The sequence below is a fragment of the Bombina bombina genome, chromosome 2 (assembly GCF_027579735.1).
Source record: "Bombina bombina isolate aBomBom1 chromosome 2, aBomBom1.pri, whole genome shotgun sequence".
Lineage (NCBI taxonomy): Eukaryota > Metazoa > Chordata > Amphibia > Anura > Bombinatoridae > Bombina > Bombina bombina.
In genome coordinates, this window is record NC_069500.1 from 1,200,679,453 (window position 1) to 1,200,704,035 (window position 24,583).

The 24,583-nt window shown below is 40.5% G+C and overlaps 1 protein-coding gene across 1 annotated transcript in view; it reads right to left on the bottom strand.

Annotated features, from left to right (window-relative positions):
* PCM1 (pericentriolar material 1) overlaps positions 1 to 24,583 on the bottom strand; it is a 1,063,655-nt gene that overhangs the window by 997,473 nt on the left and 41,599 nt on the right. Inside the window, exon 4 of the mRNA XM_053700258.1 lies at positions 1,089 to 1,198. Within this exon, the coding sequence (XP_053556233.1) occupies positions 1,089 to 1,198 (110 nt within the window). The remainder of the gene's footprint in view (positions 1 to 1,088; positions 1,199 to 24,583) is intronic.

Genomic DNA, 24,583 nt, shown 5'->3' on the forward strand with positions numbered 1-24,583 from the left:
CTGGTGGTCCTGGTGATAGGTGACAGGCAGAGTCCATTTGGCGCTCCGGACATATAATCTGACGGGTCAGTGTAAGACCTGAACCAGGAACTAGGCGGAAATACGATGAGACACGATAAGGTGCAGCCACGCCCATCGCACGGATAACTACACCCAAAAACAAAATACATTTCCACCTCGTATTGTTGTCTGTCTATAACCACGCTCTCCCTTATAGAGCTCCAGTTTCACTGTAGATCCCGCCCTAAAGTACAAGTGACCACGTCCATTTGTTGGAGCTTTCCCGCCTACAAGCTCTCAGCTACACACATACACTGTAAGGGGCATCCTTAATTTTCGGTATTGGTTTCGGTCCAGAACTTTAATTTTGGTGCATCCCTACTTAATGGTAGCTATAACATATTCAAGCAGCAAATCTTCTCCAATTCTTCTACTTACAAGTCTTTAAGTCTGCACTTAAGAATTCATCTTCAAACATTGAGATGAATCATTTTTAATTAACTCAGATGATTTTGATCTGGTACTGAATACAGTTCCCCTTTTGAATTCCTTTTAAGTGTAGCCTTTTTCATTCCGAGTTATTGTTTTACATTGATTTCTAGTCAATTCTTTTCTCTCTATCATCTTACTAAAATATAAAGGAATAGAAAAATCCGGGATCAACAAATCAGTAAACAAAAAATAAACCAACTTTTTGCTTACGAGCTATCAAGCCTCAGAAATAAAAAAAAATTAAATCTGTTTCCACAATTTTGGAGATATATCTATTAAGGCATGATACAATTAATTGCTATTCTCCATGTTGAGAATAAAAAGTATGTGATAAATAAAATACCACTGTCGGGCTGCTTATCTATGGAGACCTCTCCACATTTAGCCGACTGCAACACAGTGTGATGTGCGCCCCCTTGCTAACCACTTTACATACATTGATAATATATATATATATATATATATATATATATATATATATATATATATATCAATCAATGTTTATGGGACGAGGTGCAATCTATTACTAAGTTAATAGTAAGTCTCATATAGCATATATAACCAATAGATGTTCAGAGGTTTACATTTTAACGTACCTGAGAATCATGCAACTGGTTGTGAAAGCGCTGTATTAGATCATTCAATTCTTCATTTAATTCAGATGTGAAGCTCAGACCAGACACACTGCCAGTAGTCTCTGTAACAACTGAAATTAAAAAAAAATGTATATAAAATTTCCATTACATTTAAACAAGAAAGTTTTAAAAGGACATTAAACAATAAACAAATGCTAGAAAGAATGGTTCATTCAAAGAAAAGATTAGTCTGAGAATAACAACATGTAGATGTATTGTTTAACGTTTCATTAGTTGTTATTGACAAAATAATGATACATTATAGTGTCTACAAAACAATGGGAGCTGCCATGTAGTAAATGGTGCTCTGACAAAATGCAGACGGACATTTGGCCAACAGCATTCTGTCCGACGGACATTTGGTTGACGGATATTTGGTCGAAGGACAGAATGCCGAAGCATGTTCTGAGTTAGGCCGAGGGCACATACTCTTCAGAGTGACCTGTTCTAACCAGAGCCTCGGGCGCCGCAATCACCTCTGGGAACCTAACCATGGGTCTCAGCCAGCACGTCTTGTAATTCTCCGTCTGTGAAATTATCTATTGAATCTATCTATTTATATATCTATCTATTGAATCTATCGAATTTTTCTATCTATTGCATCTATTTATCTATCTAATCTACCTATCTTGTGGCCGGACTTTTATCTGACAGCCAGTTATGTGTCGGACTATTATCCGTCGGCCAAATGTCTGTCTGCCAAATGTCCGTCGGCTAACAGTCCGGCCACACTTGTAAATTAGGTTACCTTTTCTGCTGTGGCCAGTTATAAATAGGTCACTAAAGTGAGCAGCCAATGGCTGTGTGGAATATAACAGTGTCCTTCTGCACTTCTATTTCAGGAACTGAAAAGCTCACAATCTCAGAAAGGAATTAAAGGACCAGTCAATACAGTAGATTTGCATAATCAACAAATGCAATAGCACTTAGTCTGAACTTCAAATGAGTAGAAGATTTTTGTTAAATAAATTGCAAAGTTATGTCTATTTCCATTCTCCCTGTATAGTGTGACAGCCATCAGTCAATCACAAATGCATATACGTATATGCTGTGAATTCTTGCACATGCTCAGTAGGAGTTGGTGACGCAAAAAGTGTAAATATAAAAAGACTCTGCACATTTTGTTAATGGAAGTAAATTGGAAAGTTGTTTAGAATGTCATGCTGTATCTGAATCATGAAGTTTAATTTTGACTTGAGTGTCCCTTTAAAGGAAAAAAGGACAAGATAAATAATGCAGACATCTATATACACACATACAGTATCTCACAAAAACAGAATTTATGCTTACCTGATAAATTACTTTCTCTTGTGATGTATCGAGTCCACGGATTCATCCTTTACTTGTGGGATATTCTCCTTCCCAACAGGAAGTGGCAAAGAGAGCACACAGCAGAGCTGTCCATATAGCTCCCCCTCCAGCTCCACTCCCCAGTCATTCGACCGAAGGTTAGGAAGAAAAAAGGAGAAACCATAGGGTGCAGTGGTGACTGTAGTTTAAACAAAAAAGCTACCTGACTTAATAGCCAGGGCGGGCCGTGGACTCAATACATCACAAGAGAAAGTAATTTATCAGGTAAGCATACATTTTGTTTTCTCTTGTAAGATGTATCGAGTCCACGGATTCATCCTTTACTTGTGGGATACCAATACCAAAGCTTTAGGACACGGATGAAGGGAGGGAACAAGACAGGTACCTTAAACGGAAGGCACCACTGCTTGTAAAACCTCTCTCCCAAAAACAGCCTCCGAAGAAGCAAAAGTATCGAATTTGTAAAATTTGGAAAAAGTATGCAGCGAAGACCAAGTCGCTGCCTTGCAAATCTGTTCAACAGAAGCCTCATTTTTAAAAGCCCATGTGGAAGCCACTGCTCTGGTAGAATGAGCAGTAATTGTTTCGGGAGGCTGCTGGCCAGCAGTCTCATAGGCCAAACGGATGATGCTTTTCAGCCAAAAGGAAAGAGAGGTAGCAGTCGCCTTCTGACCTCTCCTCTTACCAGAATAGATAACAAACAATGAAGTTGTTTGTCTGAAATCCTTAGTTGCTTGTAAATAGAACTTTAAAGCACGAACCACATCAAGATTGTGTAACAGACGTTCCTTCTTCGAAGAAGGATTAGGACACAGAGAAGGAACAACAATTTCCTGGTTAATATTCTTATTAGACACAACCTTAGGAAGAAAACCGGGTTTGGTACGCAAAACTACCTTATCTGCATGGAAAACCAGGTAAGGTGAATCACACTGTAAAGCAGATAACTCTGAAACTCATCGAGCAGAAGAGATAGCTACCAAAAACAAAACTTTCCAAGATAAAGGCTTAATATCTATGCAATGTAAAGGTTCAAACGGAACCCCTTGTAGAACTGAAATAACTAGATTCAGACTCCATGGCGGAGTCACAGGTCTATAAACAGGCTTGATTCCGACTAAAGCCTGACTAAACGCTTGAACGTCTGGTACCTCTGCCAGACGTTTGTGTAAAAGAATAGACAAAGCAGATATCTGTCCTTTTAAGGAACTAGCTGATAATCCTTTCTCCAATCCTTCTTGGAGAAAGGACAATATCCTGGGAATCCTAATCTTACTCCATGAGTAACCCTTGGATTCGCACCAAAAAAGATATTTTCGCCAAATCTTATGGTAGATTTTCCTGGTGACAGGCTTTCTAGCCTGAATCAGGGTATCAATAACCGACTCAGAGAAATCACGCTTTGATAGAATTAGGCGTTCAATCTCCAAGCAGTCAGACGCAGAGAAATTAGATTTGTGTGTTTGAAAGGAACCTGTATTAGAAGGTCCTGCCTCATTGGTAGTGTCCATGGTGGAACAGATGACATGTCCACTAGGTCTGCATACCAGGTTCTGCGTGGCCACGCAGGCGCTATTAGAATCACTGAAGCCCTCTCCTGCTTGATTCTGGCAACCAGACGAGGGAGGAGAGGAAACAGTGGAAAAACATAGGCCAGATTGAAGGACCAAGGCGCTGCTAGAGCATCTATCAGCACCGCCTGGGGATCCCGGGATCTGCACCCGTAAAGAGGAAGCTTGGTGTTCTGACGGGACGCCATCAGATCCAATTCTGGAGTGCCCCAGAGCCAAGTCAGCTGGGCAAATATCTCCGAGTGGAGTTCCCACTCCCCCGGGTGAAAAGTCTGACGACTTAGAAAATCCGCCTCCCAGTTGTCTACTCCTGGGATGTGAATTGCTGAGAGATGGCAAGAGTGATCTTCCGCCCACTGGATTATTTTTGTTACTTCCATCATTGCTAGGGAACTCCTTGTTCCCCCTTGATGATTGACGTAAGCTACAGTCGTGATGTTGTCCGACTGAAATTGATGAATTTGGCCGCAGCTAGCTGAGGCCATGCCTGGAGCGCGTTGAATATCGCCCTCAGTTCCAGAATGTTTATCGGGAGAAGAGCTCCTTCCCGAGACCATACGCCCTGAGCTTTCAGGGAGTCCCAGACTGCACCCCAGCCCAACAGACTGGCGTCGGTCGTTACGATGATCCACTCTGGTCTGCGGAAACACATTCCCTGAGACAGGTGATCCTGAGACCACCACCAGTGAAGAGAATCTCTGGTCCCCTGGTCCAGCTGTATTTGAGGAGACAAATCTGCATAATCCCCATTCCACTGTTTGAGCATGCATAGTTGCAGTGGTCTGAGGTGTATCCGTGCAAAAGGGACTATGTCCATTGCCGCTACCATTAGCCCGATTGTCTCCATGCACTGAGCTACAGATGGCCGAGGAATGGCATGAAGGACTCGGCAAGTGGTTAAGAGTTTTAACTTTCTGACCTCCGTTAGAAATATTTTCATTTCTACCGAGTCTATTAGGAGTTCCTAGGAAGGAAACTCTTGTGAGGGGGGGAGAGAGAACTCTTTTTGATGTTCACCTTCCACCCGTGAGACCTCAGAAAGGCCAATACAATTTCCGTGTGAGACTTGGCTCTTTGGAAAGTCGACGCCTGAATTAAGATGTCGTCTAGATAAGGCGCCACTGCTATGCCCTGCGGTCTTAGAACCACCAGGAGGGACCCTAGCACCTTTGTGAAAATTCTGAGAGCAGTGGCCAATCCAAAAGAAAAAGCCACAAACTGGTAATGCTTGTCCAGAAAGGCGAACCTGAGAAACTGGTGATGATCTTTGTGGATAGGAATGTGCAGATACGCATCCTTTAAATCCACGGTGGTCATATATTGACCCTCCTGGATCATTGATAAGATTGTCCGAATGGTCTCCATCTTGAATGATGGAACTCTGAGGAATTTGTTTAGAATTTTTAGATCCAGGATTGGTCTGAAAGTTCCTTCTTTCTTTGGAACCACAAACAGGTTTGAGTAAAAACCCAGCCCTTGTTCCGCAACTGGAACTGGGTGGATCACTCCCATTCTATGTAGGTCTTCTACACAGCGTAAGAACGCCTCTTTCTTTGTCTGGTCTGTAGACGGACGAGAAATGTGGAACCTTCCCCTTGGAGGGGAGTCCTTGAATTCTAGAAGATATCCCTGGGATACAATCTCTAAGGCCCAGGGATCGTGTACATCTCTTGCCCTGGCCTGAGCGAAGAGAGAGAGCCTGCCCCCTACTAGATCCGGTCCCGGATCTGGGGCTACCCCATCATGCTGTCTTGGAGGCAGCTGCAGGCTTCTTGGCCTGTTTACCCTTGTTCCAGCCTTGGTAAGATTTACAGGCTGCCCAGGGTTATGAAGTGTTACCCTCTTGCTTTGCAGCAGGGGAGGATGAAGCAAGACCGCTCCTGAAATTCCGAAAGGAACGAAAATTATTCTGTTTGTTCTTCGTCTTGAAGGACTTGTCCTGGGGGAGAGCATGGCCTTTTCCCCCAGTGATTTCTGAAATAATCTCTTTCAATTCCGGCCCGAAGAGGGTCTTTCCTTTGAAAGGGATGATCAATAGTTTGGATTTTGACGACACATCGGCCGACCAGGACTTTAGCCATAGCGCCCTGCGCGCTAAAATGGCGAAACCTGAATTTTTTTGCCGCTAACTTAGCTAGTTGGAAAGCGGCATCTGTGATAAAAGAATTAGCCAGCTTAAGAGCCTTAATTCTGTCCATAATGTCCTCATATGAGGTCTCCGTCTGGAGCGCATCTTCCAGCGCCTCGAACCAGAAAGCAGCTGCAGTGGTTACGGGAACAATGCACGCAATAGGTTGGAGAAGAAAACCTTGTTGAACAAAAATTTTCTTAAGTAAACCCTCTAATTATTTATCCATAGGTTCTTTAAAAGCACAACTGTCTTCGATTGGTATAGTTGTGCGTTTAGCAAGTGAAGAAACAGCCCCCTCCACCTTAGGGACCGTCTGCCACGAGTCCCGCATGGGGTTAGATATGGGGAACATTTTCTTAAAAACAGGAGGGGGAACGAAGGGAATACCTGGTTTATCCCACTCCCTAGTAACGATATCCGCAATCCTCTTAGGGACCGGGAACACATCAGTGTAAACGGGAACTTCTAGGTACTTGTCCATTTTACACAATTTCTCTGGAACCACCATAGGGTCGCAGTCATCCAGAGTAACTAATACCTCCCTGAGCAATAAGCGGAGGTGTTCTAGTTTAAATTTAAAAGCCAACGTATCTGAATCTGTCTGAGGAGAAACCTTTCCTGAATAGGAAATTTCTCCCTCAGACAGCACATCCCTCGCCCCCACTTCAGAGTGTTGTGAGGGTATATCGGATACGGCTACTAAAGCGTCAGAATGCTCATTATCTGTTCTTAAAACAGAGCCATCATGCTTTGCAGGTAACACGGGCAGTTTAGATAAGAACACTGAAAGGGTATTATTCATAACTGCCGCCAAGTCTTGCAAGGTAAAAGAGTTAGACGCACTAGAGGTGCTAGGCGTCGCTTGAGCGGGCGTAACTGGTTGTGACACTTGGGGAGAGGTTGATGGGCTAACCTCGTTACCTTCTGTCTGAGAATCATCTTGGGCCACATTTTTAAGTGCAACAATATGTTCTTTAAAGTGTATAGACATATCAGTACAAGTGGGACACATTCTGAGAGGGGGTTCCACCATGGCTTCTAAACACATTGAACAAGGACTTTCCTTGGTGTCAGACATGTTTAACAGACTAGTAGTAATATAAACAGGCTTGGAAATCACTTTAATCAAGTAAAAACACACTTTTGCAAAATTGTGTGCCTTTTTTTTCTCTTAAAGGCACGGTACCATTTTTTTTCAAACAGTGAAAAAATGCAGCAAACTTTTCGAAATTTTTACAGTATGTACCTAAAGCATTAGTAAGATTGCACCACTAGCAATAGAAACGATTAACCCCTTAATGCCCAAAGCGGATCGACAGTAGTAAAAAAAAACTGTTAAAGAAAATTCAGCACCTTGCCACAGCTCTGCTGTGGCCCTATCTTCCCTTAGGAACCAGATTTGTGGGGAAAAAGCTTCTTATAGGCCTTCAAACTGCAGCAGGACCCTCCATGTGAAACAGCCTGAACTTCTAGTCAAAATAACTGCGCATCTGAGTCGCGAAATTAGGCCCTTCCCACCTCACTCCGGTGCTTGTGAGGCCTAAAGAAACACTCCCAAGTGTTTTAGTAATAGCCATGTGGGTAATAACCCCTGAAAGAAACCCAAAGGAACCTTCAAAGTGTCTCAAAAAACGATATTTTCAATAAAAACCGTTTGCCCTGAAGTAGTGTCAACCAGCATAAACTAGCCCTGTTATGTAAGCTTGAAATTCCATACTTAGTCTCTGAATACAGCTTACCCTCCCTCATGGGGATATTAACAGTCTTTTCTAGCATTATCACAGTCTTGTCTAGAAATAAATGACTGAACATACCTCATTGCAGCCTAACCTGCAAACCGTTCCCCCAACTGAAGTTCTCTTGTACTCCTCAGTCCTGTGTGGGAACAGCAGTGGATTTTAGTTACAACATGCTAAAATCATCTTCCTCCCTGCAGAAATCTTCATCCCCTTTCTGCTAGAGAGTAAATAGTACACACCGGTACCATTTAAAATAAACTATTGCTTGTAGAAAATAAAAACTACAATTCTAACACCACATTCACTTTACCCTTCCGATTGCTTAGAGCCGGCAAAGAGAATGACTGGGGGGTGGAGCTAGAGGGGGAGCTATATGGACAGCTCTGCTGTGTGCTTTCTTTGCCACTTCCTGTTGGGAAGGAGAATATCCCACAAGTAAAGGATGAATCCGTGGACTCGATACATCTTACAAGAGAAAGTGAGTGCACCCCTCACATTTTTGTAAATATTTTATCTTTTCATGTGACCACACTGAAGAAATTACACTTTGCTACAATGTAAAGTAGTGACTGTACAGCCTGTATGACAGTTTAAATTTGCTGTGCCCTCTAAATAACTCAACACACAGCCATTAAAGGGACAGTCTACACCAGAATTTTTATAGTTTTAAAAGATAGATAATCCCTTTATTACCCATTTCCCAGTTTTGCATAACAGTTATAATAATATACTTTTAACCTCTGTGATTATCGTGTATCTAAGCCTCTGCAAAATGCCCCTTTTTTCAGTTCTTTTGACAGACTTGCAGTCTAGCCAATCAGTGCCTGCTCCCAGATAACTTCTCGTGCATAAGCACAGTGTTATCTATATGAAATACGTGAACTAACACCCTCTAGTGGTGAAAAACTGTTAAAATGCAATCTGAAAGATGGGCTTCAAGGTCTAAGAAATTAGCATATGAATCTCCTAGGTTAAGCTTTCAACTAAGAATACCAAGAGAACAAAGCAAAATTGGTGATAAAAGTAAATTGGAAAATTGTTTAAAATTACATGCTCTATCTGAATCATGAAAGTTTATTTTGGCCTAGACTGTCCCTTTAATGTCCAAACCATTGGCAACAAAAACATAATTTATGTAAGAACTTACCTGATAAATTAATTTCTTTCATATTGGCAAGAGTCGATGAGCTAGTGACGTATGGGATATACATTCCTACCAGGAGGGGCAAAGTTTCCCAAACCTCAAAATGCCTATAAATACACCCCTCACCACACCCACAATTCAGTTTAACGAATAGCCAAGAAGTGGGGTGATAAAGAAAGGAGTAGAAAGCATCAACAAGGAATTGGAATAATTGTGCTTTATACAAAAAAATCATAAACACCCCAAAAAAGGGTGGGTCTCATGGACTCTTGCCAATATGAAAGAAATGAATTTATCAGGTAAGTTCTTACATAAATTATGTTTTCTTTCATGTAATTGGCAAGAGTCCATGAGCTAGTGACGTATGGGATAGCAAATACCCAAGATGTGGAACTCCCCGCAAGAGTCACTAGAGAGGGAGGGATAAAATAAAGACAGCCAATTCCGCTGAAAAAACAATCCACAACCCAAATCAAAAGTTTTAATCTTTATAATGAAAAAAACTGAAATTATAAGCAGAAGAATCAGACTGAAACAACTGCCTGAAGTACTTTTCTACCAAAAACTGCTTCTGAAGAAGAAAAAACATCAAAATGGTAGAATTTAGTAAAAGTATGCTGCTTTGCAAATCTGATCAACAGAAGCTTCATTCTTAAAAGCCCAGGAAGTAGAAACTGACCTAGTAGAATGAGCCGCAATCCTTTGAGGAGGGGATTTTCCCGACTCCACATAAGCATGATGAATCAAAAGCTTTAACCAAGACGCCAAAGAAATGGCAGACGCCTTCTGACCCTTCCTAAAACCAGAAAAGATAACAAATAGACTAGAAGTCTTACTGAAATCTTAGTATTTAGGACACAAGGAAGGAACAATAATTCCTCTATTAATGTTGTTAGAATTCACAACTTGAGGTAAAAATTTAAATAAAGACAGCAAAAACCGCCTTATCCTGATGAAAAATCAGAAAAGGAGACTCACAAGAAAGAGAAGATAATTAAAAAAAAACTCTTCTAGCAGAAGAGATGGCCAAAAGGAACAATACTTTCCATGAAAGTAATTCAATGTCCAAAGAATGCATATGCGCAAACGGAACAGCCTGTAAAGCCCTCAGAACCAAATTAAGACTCCAAGGAGGAGAAATTGGCTTAATGACAGGCTTGATACGAACCAAAGCCTGAACAAAACAATGAATATCAGAAGGATAAGCAAATTTTTCTGTGAAACAGCACAGAAAGAGCAGAGATTTGTCCTTTCAAGGAACTTGCAGACAAAACCTTATGAAGAAACTATAAAATCCTAGGAATTCTAAAAGAATGCCAAGAGAAATTATGAGAAGAGCATCATAAGATGTAAGTCTTCCAAACTCGATAATAAATCTTTCTAGACACAGATTTACGAACCTGCAACATAGTATTAATCACTGAGTCAGAGAAACCTCTATGACTAAGCGTTTTAATTTCCATACCATCAAATTTAATAATTTGATTTCCTGACGGAAAAAAAACTAATCTTAAGGTCTGGCCTAAATGGAAGTGACCAAGGTTAGCAACTGGACATCCGAACAAGAACCATATACCAAAGCCTGAGCGGCCATGCTGGAGCCACCAGCAGCACAAACAATTGCTCCATGATGATTTAGAAAATTCACTCTTAAAAAGAAGAACCAGAAGGAGCAAAAATATAGGCAGATTGATAACTCCAAGGAAGTGTCAATGCATACACTGCTTCCGCCTGAGGATCCCCGGACCTGAATAGGTACCTAGGAAGTTTTCTTGTTTAGATGAGATGCCATCAGAACTATTACTGGAAACACTCACATCTGAACAATTTGAAAAAACACATCTGGGAAAAGACACCATTCTCCCGGATGTAAAGCTTGATTGACAGAGATAATCCGCTTCCCAATTGTCTAAACCTGGAATATGGACTTCAGAAATTAGACAGGATTTAGCCCAAGCAAGTATCCGAGATACTTCTTTCACAGCCTAAGGACTGAGAGTCCCAACCTGATGATTGATATACGCCACAGTTGTGACATTGTCTGTCTGAAAAACAATAACGTCTCTCTCTTCAAAAAGAAGCCAAAACTGACGAACTCTGAGAATGCACAGAGTTCCAAAATATTGAATGGTAATCTCGCCTCCTGAGATTTCCAAACCCCTTGTGCTGACAGAGATCCCCAGACAGCCTCCCAACCAAAAAAACTCGCATCTGTAGTGATCAAGGTCCAGGTTGGATGAATCGAAGAGACCCATAGAACTATATGATGGTGATCTAACCACCAAGTCAAAGTTAGTTGAACATTAGAATTCAAAGATATTAAAAATGATATCCTAGAATTATTGCACCATTAATTCAGCATAAAAAACTGGAAAGGTTTCATATGAAAATGAGCAAAGGGAATTGAATCCAATGCTGCAGCCATGAGACCTAAAACTTCCATGCATATAGCTACTGAAGGAAAATAATAGAGACTGAAGGTTCCGACAAACTGAACCCAATATAATTGTCTCCTGTCTGTTAGAGACAAAGACATTGACACAATCTATCTGGAAACCTAAAAAAGGTGACCCTTGTCTGAGCAACCAAGGATCTTTTGATAAAAAGATCCTCCAACCATGTCTTAGAAGAAACAACAAAAGTTGAATCGTATGAGATTCTGGAGAACGAAAAGACTGAGCCAGTACCACGAGATAGTCCAAATAAGGAAACACTGAGAACCTTGAAAAGATTCTCAGAGCTATCGCTAGACCAGAAGGAAAAGCAACAAATTGGTAATGCTTGTCAAATAAAGAGAATCTCAGAAAATGAAAATAATCTGAACGAAAACAGAAGAAGAAGATATGCATCTATTGTAAACAAATAATGCCCTTACTGACCAAAAAGGCAGAATAGACCATATAAACACCATTCTGAAAGAAGGAACTCTTATATGACAATCAAAAAGATTTTCTATCTTTGGGACAATGAATAGTTTTGAACAAAACCCCAAACCCTGTTCCTGAAATGGAACTGGTATGAATACCCCAGATAACTCCAGGTCTGAGCAGCGCCTTGAGAGCCCAACGGGTAACCAGCCGCGCCTCACAAGTACCCAACACATACAGGTCTGAAACATACTTCAGAAAAGTGTGAGTCTTACAGGAATAGCTGGAATATGCTAGAGAGAAAAATACTTCACAGGCGGTTTTACTCTGAATCCTATTCAGTACCCCAATCTAAGAAGTTTGGACCGAATTAAACCAAAAAATTTTTAAAAAGTCTTAACCTGCCCCTTACCAGCTAAGCTGGAATAAAAAACCGCACCTACATGAAAATTTGTGGGGGCTGACTTTGATCTTTTAAATAGCTTAAATTCATTCCATGTTGAAGAAAGCTTCCAATTATAAACATGTTACTGGTGGAAGAATTAGGATTCCGTTCCTTATTGAGAACAAAACTAATATAAGATTAAGATTTACTCTTAGAACTCAATCTTGAAGCAACAAAAAACTCCCTTCCCCAGAGTAAGAGTTTGAAAAAATTGAATCCAATTGTGAACCAAATAATTGATTACCTTGGAAAAAAAGAAATATGGATTTTAGAAATCAAATTAGCATTCCAAGATTAAGTCACAAAGTTCTTCTAGCTAAAAATAGCTAAAGACATAGATTTAACCTCAATTGTGAAAATATCAAAAAAATGACGACACAAATGAAATTATTAACATGTTGATCAACTTAACAATGCTAAAACAAATCATAATCCAATACTTGTTGCACTAAAGTATCGAACCAGAAAGTTGAAGCATTTGCAACATCAGCCAAATAAATTGCAGGCCTAAGAGAAGGACCTGAAATAAAAAAAAATTTCCTTAAATAAGATACAAGTTTCCCATCTGAAGGAAAAAAATAAATACTATTTTCTATAGGAATAGTAGTATATTTAGCAAGTGTAGAGATAGCCCCAATAACTTTGGGGATCTTTCTTCAAAACTTTAAACTAACTGCCGGCAAAGGATACAATTTAAAAACCTTAAAGAAGGAATAAAAAGTCCCAGGCCTATTCCATTCCCTAGTATCATGAACTGGAAAAAAACAAAATTTATGCTTACCTGATAAATTTCTCTCTCTTGTGGTGTATCCAGTCCACGGGTTCATCCATTACTTGTGGGATATTCTCCTTCCCAACAGGAAGCTGCAAGAGGACACCCACAGCAGAGCTGTCTACATAGCTCCTCAACTAACTGCCACCCCCAGTCATTCGACCGAAGACAAGCAAGAAAAAAAAAGGAGAAACTATAGGGTGCAGTGGTGACTGTAGTTTAAAAATAAGAAACACCTGCCTTAAAATGACAGGGCGGGCCGTGGACTGGATACACCACAAGAGAAAACATAATTTATGTAAGAACTTACCTGATAAATTCATTTCTTTCATATTAGCAAGAGTCCATGAGCTAGTGACGTATGGGATATACATTCCTACCAGGAGGGGCAAAGTTTCCCAAACCTCAAAATGTCTATAAATACACCCCTCACCACACCCACAAATCAGTTTAACGAATAGCCAAGAAGTGGGGTGATAAGAAAAAAGTGCGAAAGCATAAAAAATAAGGAATTGGAATAATTGTGCTTTATACAAAAAAATCATAACCACCACAAAAAAGGGTGGGCCTCATGGACTCTTGCTAATATGAAAGAAATGAATTTATCAGGTAAGTTCTTACATAAATTATGTTTTCTTTCATGTAATTAGCAAGAGTCCATGAGCTAGTGACGTATGGGATAATGACTACCCAAGATGTGGATCTTTCCACACAAGAGTCACTAGAGAGGGAGGGATAAAATAAAGACAGCCAATTCCTGCTGAAAATAATCCACACCCAAAAAATAAAGTTTAAATGAAAACATAAGAAGAAGATTCAAACTGAAACAGCTGCCTGAAGTACTTTTCTACCAAAAACTGCTTCAAAAGAAGAAAACACATCAAAATGGTAGAATTTAGTAAAAGTATGCAAAGAAGACCAAGTTGCTGCTTTGCAAATCTGATCAACCGAAGCTTCATTCCTAAACGCCCAGGAAGTAGAAACTGACCTAGTAGAATGAGCTGTAATCCTCTGAGGCGGAGTTTTACCCGACTCAACATAGGCATGATGAATTAAAGATTTCAACCAAGATGCCAAAGAAATGGCAGAAGCTTTCTGGCCTTTTCTAGAACCGGAAAAGATAACAAATAGACTAGAAGTCTTTCGGAAAGTCTTAGTAGCTTCAACATAATATTTCAAAGCTCTAACAACATCCAAAGAATGCAATGATTTCTCCTTAGAATTCTTAGGATTAGGGCATAATGAAGGAACTACAATTTCTCTACTAATGTTGTTGGAATTCACAACCTTAGGTAAAAATTCAAAAGAAGTTCGCAACACTGCCTTATCCTGATGAAAAATCAGAAAAGGAGACTCACAAGAAAGAGCAGACAATTCAGAGACTCTTCTGGCAGAAGAGATGGCCAAAAGGAACAAAACTTTCCAAGAAAGTAATTTAATGTCCAATGAATGCATAGGTTCAAACGGAGGAGCTTGAAGAGCCCCCAGAACCAAATTCAAACTCCAAGGAGGAGAAATTGACTTAATGACAGGTTTAATACGAACCAAGGCTTGTACAAAACAATGAATATCAGGAAGATTAGCAATCTTTCTGTGAAAAAGAACAGAAAGAGCAGAGATTTGACCTTTCAAGAAACTTGCGGACAAACCTTTATCTAAACCATCCTGAAGAAACTGTAAAATTCTCGGAATTCTAAAAGAATGCCAGGAAAAATGATGAGAAAGACACCAAGAAATATAAGTCTTCCAGACTCTATAATATATCTCTCTAGATACAGATTTACAAGCCTGTAACATAGTATTAATCACAGAGTCAGAGAAACCTCTTTGACCAAGAATCAAGCGTTCAATCTCCATACCTTTAAATTTAAGGATTTGAGATCCTGATGGAAAAAAGGACCTTGCGACAGAAGGTCTGGTCTTAACGGAAGAGTCCACGGTTGGCAAGAGGCCATCCGGACAAGAACCGCATACCAAAACCTGTGAGGCCATGCTGGAGCTACCAGCAGAACAAACGAGCATTCTTTCAGAATCTTGGAGATTACTCTTGGAAGAAGAAGAACTAGAGGCGGAAAGATATAGGCAGGATGATACTTCCAAGGAAGTGATAATGCATCCACTGCCTCCGCCTGAGGATCCCGGGATCTGGACAGATACCTGGGAAGTTTCTTGTTTAGATGAGAAGCCATCAGATCTATTTCTGGAAGTTCCCATATTTGAACAATCTGAAGAAATACCTCTGGGTGAAGAGACCATTCGCCCGGATGCAACGTTTGGCGACTGAGATAATCCGCTTCCCAATTGTCTATTCCTGGAATATGAACCGCAGAGATTAGACAGGAGCTGGATTCCGCCCAAACCAGAATTCGAGATACTTCTTTCATAGCCAGAGGACTGTGAGTCCCTCCTTGATTGATGTATGCCACAGTTGTGACATTGTCTGTCTGAAAACAAATGAACGATTCTCTCTTCAGAAGAGGCCAAGACTGAAGAGCTCTGAAAATTGCACGGAGTTCCAAAATATTGATCTCACCTCCTGAGATTCCCAAACCCCTTGTGCTGTCAGAGACCCCCACACAGCTCCCCAACCTGTAAGACTCGCATCTGTGGAAATTACAGTCCAGGTCGGAAGAACAAAAGAAGCCCCCTGAACTAAACGATGGTGATCTGTCCACCACGTCAGAGAGTGTCGTACAATCGGTTTTAAAGATATTGAGATATCTTTGTGTAATCCCTGCACCATTGGTTCAGCATACAGAGCTGAAGAGGTCGCATGTGAAAACGAGCAAAGGGGATCGCGTCCGATGCAGCAGTCATAAGACCTAGAATTTCCATGCATAAGGCTACCGAAGGGAATGATTGTGACTGAAGGTTTCGACAAGCTGAAATCAATTTTAGACGTCTCTTGTCTGTCAAAGACAGAGTCATGGACACTGAATCTATCTGGAAACCCAAAAAGGTTACCCTTGTCTGAGGAATCAATGAACTTTTTAGTGAATTGATCCTCCAACCATGATTTTGAAGAAACAACAAAAGTCGATTCGTATGAAATTCTGCTAAATGTGAAGACTGAGCAAGTACCAAGATATCGTCCAAATAAGGAAATACCACAATACCCTGTTCTCTGATTACAGATAGAAGGGCACCGAGAACCTTTGTAAAAATTATTGGAGCTGTTGCTAGGCCAAACGGCAGAGCCACAAACTGGTAATGCTTGTCTAGGAAAGAGAATCTCAGGAACTGATAATGATCTGAATGAATCGGAATATGCAGATATGCATCCTGTAAATCTATTGTAGACATATAATGCCCTTGCTGAACAAAAGGCAGGATAGTCCTTACAGTTACCATTTTGAATGTTGGTATCCTTACATAACGATTCAATATTTTTAGATCCAGAACTGGTCTGAAGGAATTCTCCTTCTTTGGTACAATGAAGAGATTCGAATAAAGCCCCAGCCCCTGTTCCAGAACTGGAACTGGCATAATTACTCCAGCCAACTCTAGATCTGAAACACATTTCAGAAATGCTTGAGCTTTCACTGGGTTTACTGGGATACGGGAAAGAAAGAATCTCTTTGCAGGAGGTCTTATCTTGAAACCAATTCTGTACCCTTCTGAAATAATGTTCTGAATCCAAAGATTGTGAACAGAATTGATCCAAATTTCTTTGAAAAAAACGTAATCTGCCCCCTACCAGCTGAGCTGGAATGAGGGCCGCACCTTCATGTGGACTTAGAAGCTGGCTTTGCTTTTCTAGAAGGCTTGGATTTATTCCAGACTGGAGATGGTTTCCAAACTGAAACTGCTCCTGAGGATGAAGGATCAGGCTTTTGTTCTTTGTTGAAACGAAAGGAACGAAAACGATTATTAGCCCTGTTTTTACCCTTAGATTTTTTATCCTGTGGTAAAAAAGTTCCTTTCCCACCAGTAACAGTTGAGATAATAGAATCCAACTGAGAACCAAATAATTTATTACCCTGGAAAGAAAGGGAAAGTAGAGTCGATTTAGAAGACATATCAGCATTCCAAGTTTTAAGCCATAAAGCTCTTCTAGCTCAGTTACACCTCCTGCAAAGTGGGTAAACGGATTAGCGGACCCACAATATATACTAGCACAGCCTAAGAATTTATCTGTGCTGGGCAAGGTGAGAATCCTCCTCAAGTGGGTCCCATATAAAACTATATCACCCTCTATCTTATGGCGCCTCAAACCACGCATTCTGGACAATCGGCTTTTACAGCGGCACAGTTGGGGAGAGACTGACAGAGACCCTACTCATGAACTCAAATTACTATGAGAAGGGTTAGATCACTTTGTCAATTTATTAAGATTTGGAATTTCTGAAGCCCTTAGACTACCGTTAATGTTGATGTATAATGTTTTGGCAACAGTTTTAATGTATGTTTATATCGCGGTTTAGCCCGCTATTCACTTTCAATCTCTTTCAGAGTAACTTTGCCTTCAACTTGCATGAGCTTATTTATGTTTGTTCTTACTAGCACGCTATGTGCAAAAATATAAATGTCTACTCGTTTTTATCTAGCAGTGTTGCATGAGACTGGGATACTAGACTCTTTGTTTGCTCTTATGTTAAGGTGTGTGTCTGTCTGCTATAACGTGATTTGTTGAATGGCAGGCCTAATTTACACAATATGCCATCTACATTGTTGGAAATCCCCTGTTGGATAACATGCTCACAGCCTTGATATCTATTTGAATTGCTTGATGACTCATTGTACATATATTCATGTAAATCTTAAGGGGCTTACAACATGTTGCTAGCTTGTCATTTTCTGTCACATTCTATAGCTCTCTTAGATCAGCAGCTAAGTATGCTGTCCTGCAAACATAGATAACCCCAATATAAGAACATCTAAAAAATAAGCCTGGGACATGGAACAGTCTATTTCCTGATCTGTATAACACTTGATATGATTGATGCCCTGGGGCGGGATCTCATAATATATTAATGTCCTATACAAACTAACCCAGTAGGTCCAGCTATTTTCTATGTTGGCTGTTTTCTGTGTCCTTATTATTGGAGGCTGCTGCAAATGTTTAATCTGTTACTACATTTCTCTCATCAAGAGTGTAGAGAAACTTTTCTGTGCATATCTTATCCTAGCCTCTTTAAATTTCTTCCTTTAATTTTAAAGCATAGCTAATCTCTACTTATATTTCTAACCCCTATAATAACCTACACTAATTGTGTGACTATAGAATCAATCCCAACTGTCTTAATTTGGTTTTACTAGGTCTTAGGGTCACACTGTGGAATATTGTTTGTAACACACCATATTGTCTCTAACCTTTAATATACCTTATATTGAGACAGGTTCGTTATCACTACCTTGTTTTGTGCTTAATATTGACCCTCACAGGGTATAGGTTACTAAGTTCAATTTTTCATCTCATTCCTTTCCCATACCTTTAGGCTAGCACCAATGATACTATTACACAGGGGTTAGACAGTCAGCGGCCGAGACAGCAAGACCCTCCTTCCCACCACTTTAGCTAGGTGCAAGCCCTTATTTATAATTGGGAGCTCAGAGACATGTAACTGCTCATAACCAAAACTGGCTTTATTTCAGTGTCCTCATTATCACTACTGATTATATAGATACCAATTTATGAAACATATTCGATATATATTTACTTAGTATATTCAAACTTCCACCTACCCCCCCCCCCCCCCCCTATAATAAGCCTCCCATTCCGGGAGAATTTACTAAGCGGTTTATCTTGCAAATACCGCACCCTAAATACTATACCATACTTACATATCATACCCTAGCATGTACTTTAACATATCGCCACAATATTGACTCTAACTACTACTTTCTATTCAGCAGGGCTGACTCATGTAATTTCTCAGAAGAGTCTCCGATTGTTCCATCATGTTATTCCCATTTGGGAATTGTACTTGTGGTCATTACTCCATATGTTCTTTGCCAATCTAATCTAAGCTTATAGGTCTACAAGTAACCGTTCAATCTACTCAATTTCCTCCCTCAGAGTTGGTTGCACGTTTTAAGAGGCACAAGAGTTGCCTTCAATGTCAAGGGAGGAAACACCTTTTATTTAGACCATGTTAAAAAGAAAAAGAGGTTCCAGACTGTTGCATAGTATCATCTATATTGTGAATTATTCTTAGTTTGGTTTTATGCTATGTTATTTCATATAAGTTGTATGATTCCGCACAACCTCAATAAAAGTTATATTTAAAAAAAAAAAAAAAAGCTCTTCTAGCTAAAATAGCTAGAGACATAAACCTGACATCAACTCTGATATCAAAAATGGCATCACAGATAAAATTATTAGCATGTTGAAGAAGAAGAATAATGTTATGAGAATCATGATCTGTTACTTGTTGCGCTAAAGTTTCCAACCAAAAAGTTGAAGCTGCAGCAACATCCGCCAAAGATATAGCAGGTCTAAGTAGATTACCTGAACACAAATAAACTTTTCTTAGAAAGGATTCAATTTTCCTATCTAAAGGATCCTTAAAGGAAGTACCATCTGCCGTAGGAATAGTAGTACGTTTAGCAAGGGTAGAGATAGCCCCATCAACTTTAGGGATTTTGTCCCAAAACCCTAATCTGTCAGACGGCACAGGATATAATTGCTTAAAACGTTTAGAAGGAGTAAATGAATTACCCAAATTATTCCATTCCCTGGAAATTACTTCAGAAATAGCACCAGGAACAGGAAAAACTTCTGGAATAACTACAGGAGATTTAAAGACCTTGTCTAAACGTTTAGATTTAGTATCAAGAGGACCAGAATCCTCAATTTCTAATGCAATTAGGTCTTCTTTAAGTAAAGAACGAATAAATTCCATTTTAAATAAATATGAAGATTTATCAGCATCAACCTCTGAAACAGAATCCTCTGAACCAGAAGAATCATTAGAATCAGAATGATGATGTTCATTTAAAAATTCATCTGGATAAAGAGAAGTTTTAAAAGACTTTTTATGTTTACTAGAAGGAGGAATAACAGACATAGCCTTCTTAATAGATTCAGAAACAAAATCTCTTATGTTATCAGGAACACTCTGAACTTTAGATGTTGATGGAACTGCAACAGGTAATGGTATTTTACTAAAGGAAATATTTTCTGCATTAACAAGTTTGTCATGACATTTAATACAAACAACAGCTGGAGGAACAGCTACCAAAGGTTTACAGCAGATACACTTAGCTTTGGTAGTTCCAGCACCAGGCAGCGGTTTTCCTGAAGTATCTTCTGACTCAGATGCAACATGAGACATCTTGCAATATGTAAGAGAAAAAACAACATATAAAGCAAAATTGATCAAATTCCTTAAATGACAGTTTCAGGAATGGGAAAAAATGCCAAAGAACAAGCTTCTAGCAACCAGAAGCAATGAAAAATGAGACTTAACTAATGTGGAGACAAAAGCGACGCCCATATTTTTTTAGCGCCAAATAAGACGCCCACATTATTTGGCGCCTAAATGCTTTTGTCGCCAAAAATGATGCCACATCCGGAACGCCGACATTTTTGGCACAAAAGAACATAAAAAAATGACGCAACTTCCGGCGACACGTATGACGCCGGAAACAGAAAAGATTTTTTGCGCCAAAAAAGTCTGCGCCAAGAATGACGCAATAAAATGAAGCATTTTCAGCCCCCGCGAGCCTAACAGCCCACAGGGAAAAAGTCAAATTTTTTAAGGTAAGAAAAAAATGATTGATTCAAATGCATTATCCCAAATATGAAACTGACTGTCTGAAAATAAGGAATGTTGAACATCCTGAGTCAAGGCAAATAAATGTTTGAATACATATATTTAGAACTTTATAAAAAAAGCGCCCAACCATAGCTTAGAGTGTCACAGAAAATAAGACTTACTTACCCCAGGACACTCGTCTACATGTTGTAGAAAGCCAAACCAGTACTGAAACGAAAATCAGCAGAGGTAATGGTATATATATAAGAGTATATCATCGATCTGAAAAGGGAGGTAAGAGATGAATCTCTACGACCGATAACAGAGAACCTATTAAATAGACCCCGTAGAAGGAGATCATTGCATTCAAATAGGCAATACTCTCCTCACATCCCTCTGACATTCACTGCACGCTGAGAGGAAAACCGGGCTCCAACCTGTTGCGGAGCGCATATCAACGTAGAATCTAGCACAAACTTACTTCACCACCTCCATAGGAGGCAAAGTTTGTAAAACTGATTTGTGGGTGTGGTGAGGGGTGTATTTATAGGCATTTTGAGGTTTTGGAAACTTTGGCCCTCCTGGTAGGAATGTATATCCCATACGTCACTAGCTCATGGACTCTTGCTAATTACATGAAAGAAAGAAATTTATCAGGTAAGCATAAATTTAGTTTTTTCTTGTAAAGGTGTATCCAGTCCACGGGTTCATCCATTACTTGTGGGATACCAATGCCAAAGCTTTAGGACACGGATGAAGGGAGGGACAAGGCAGGAACTTAAACGGAAGGCACGACTGCCTGTAAGACCTTTCTCCCAAAAATAGCCTCAGAGGAAGTATCAAATTTATAGAATTTAGAAAAGGTATGAAGCGAAGACCAAGTCGCCGCCTTACTAATCTGTTCATCAGAGGCCTCATGTTTAAAAGCCCATGTGGAAGCCACTGCTCTAGTAGAATGAGCTGTAATTCTTTCAGGAGGCTGCTGGCCAGCAGTCTCATAAGCTAAACATATTATACTTCTTAGCCAAAAAGAAAGAAGTTGCCGAAGCCTTTTGGCCTCTCCTCTGTCCAGAGTAGACAAACAAAGCAGATGTTTGACGAAAATCTTTCGTAGCTTGTAAATAAAGCTTTAAAGCACGAACCACATCAAGATTGTGTAATAGACGTTCCTTCTTTGCAGAAGGATTAGAACATAGTGAAGGAACAACAATCTCCTGATTGATATTCTTATTAGATACCACCTTAGGAAGAAACACAGGTTTGGTACGTAACACTACCTTATCTGCATGGAAAATTAGATAAGGGGAATCACATTGTAAAGCAGATGACTCCGAAACTCTTCGAGCCGAGGAGATAGCTACTAAAAACAGAACTTTCCAAGATAAAAGCTTAATATCTATGGAATGCAAAGATTCAAACGGAACCCCTTGAAGAACTAAATTTAAACTCCATGGCGCAGCAACAGGTTTAAACACAGGCTTGATTCTAACTAAAGCCTGACAAAACGCCTGAACGTCTGGAACATCAGCCAGACGTTTGTGCAAAAGAATAGAGAGAGCAGAAATCTGTCCCTTTAAGGAACTAGCTGAAAAACCCTTCTCCAATCCTTCTTGGAGAAAAGATAATATCCTAGGAATCCTGACCTTACTCCATGAGTAACCCTTGGATTCACACCAATGAAGATATTTACACCATATCTTATGATAGATTTTCCTGGTGACAGGCTTTCTTGCCTGAATTAAGGTATCAATGACAGACTCGGAGAAACCACGTTATGATAAAATCAAGCGTTCAATCTCCAAGCAGTCAGACGTAGAGAAATTAGATTTGGTTGTTTGAAGGGACCTTGAAGTAGAAGGTCCTGCCTCAGCGGCAGAGACCATGGTGGACAGGATGACATGTCCACCAGATCTGCATGCCAAGTCCTGCGTGGCCACGCAGGGGCTATCTAGATCACCAAAGCTCTCTCCTGCTTCATCTTGGCAATCAGAAGGAGCAGAGGAAACGGTGGAAACACATAAGCCAGGCTGAAGAACCAGGGCGCTGCTAGAGCATCTATCAGCGCTGCCTTGGGATCCCTGGACCCGTAACAAGGAAGCTTGGCGTTCTGACGAGACGCCATGAGATCCAGTTCTGGTTTACCCCAAAGTTGGATCAACTGGGCAAATACCTCCGGATGGAGCTCCCCGAAGGGAAGAGCCACAAACTGGTAGTGCCTGTATTGACCCTCCTGGATCATAGGAAGGATGGTTCGAATAGTCTCCATCTTGAAGGATGGGACTCTGAGAAATTTGTTTAAGATCTTGAGATCTAAGATTGGTTTGAATGTTCCCTCTTTCTTGGGAACAACAAACAGATTTGAATAGAAGCCCTGACCCTGTTCCTCCTGCGGAACTGGGTGGATCACTCCCATAACTAGGAGGTCTTGACCACAATGTAAGAATGCTTCTCTCTTTATCTGGTTTGCAGATAAAAGTGAGAGATGAAATCTCCCTTTTGGGGGAGAGGTTTTGAATTCCAGAAGATAACCCTTGGACACAATTTCCAATGCCCAGGGATCCTGGACATCTCTTGCCCAAGCCTGGGCGAAGAGAGAGAGTCTGCCCCCTACTAGATCCGTTTCCGGATCGGGGGCTGCTCCTTCATGCTGTCTTAGAGGCAGCAGCAGGCTTCTTGGCCTGTTTCCCCTTGTTCCAAGCCTGGTTAGGTCTCCAGACCGGCTTAGACTGGGCAAAAGTTCCCTCTTGTTTTGTGTTAGAGGAAGTTGAAGCTGCGCCACTCTTGAAGTTTCGAAAGGGCCGAAAACTAGACTGTTTGGTCCTTAATATGTTGGACCTGTCTTGAGGAAGGGCGTGACCTTTTCCTCCAGTGATGTCAGAAATGATCTCCTTCAGTCCAGGCCCGAATAGGATCTGTCCTTTGAAGGGAACGTTGAGAAGTTTAGACTTTGAAGTCACGTCAGCTGACCAGGATTTAAGCCATAGCGCCCTACGCGCCTGAATAGCAAAACCTGAATTTTTAGTCGTTGGCTTGGTTAAATGAACAACGGCGTCAGAAACAAATTAATTGGCTAGCTTAAGGGCCCTAAGCTTGTCAATAATATCTTCCAACGGGGTTTCAACCTGTAGAGCCTCCTCTAGGGACTCAAACCAGAAAGCCGCGGCAGCAGTGACTGGGGCAATGCATGCAAGAGGCTGGAGAATAAAACCTTGTTGAATAAAAATTTTCTTAAGGTAACCCTAATTTTTTATCCATTGGATCTAGAAAAGCACAACTGTCCTCGACAGGGATAGTGGTACGCTTAGCTAGAGTAGAAACTGCTCCCTCCACCTTAGGGACCGTCTGCCATAAGTCCTGTGTAGCGGAGTCTATAGGAAACATCTTTTTAAAAACAGGAGGGGGAGAGAATGGTACACCTGGTCTATCCCATTCCTTAGTAATAATTTCAGAAAACCTTTTAGGGATTGGAAAAACATCAGTGTAAGTAGGTACTGCATAGTATTTATCCAATCTACATAATTTCTCTGGGACTACAATAGTGTCACAGTCGTCCAGAGTTGCTAAAACCTCCCTGAGCAATACGCGGAGGTGTTCAAGCTTAAATTTAAATGTAGACATATCGGAATCAGATTGAAGTATCTTCCCTGAATCAGAAAAATCACCCACAGATTGAAGCTCCCCTGCTTCAGCTTCATTATATTGTGAGGGTGTATCAGAGATAGCTACTATAGCGTCAGAGAGCTCTGTATTTATTCTAGTCCCAGAGCTGTCTCGCT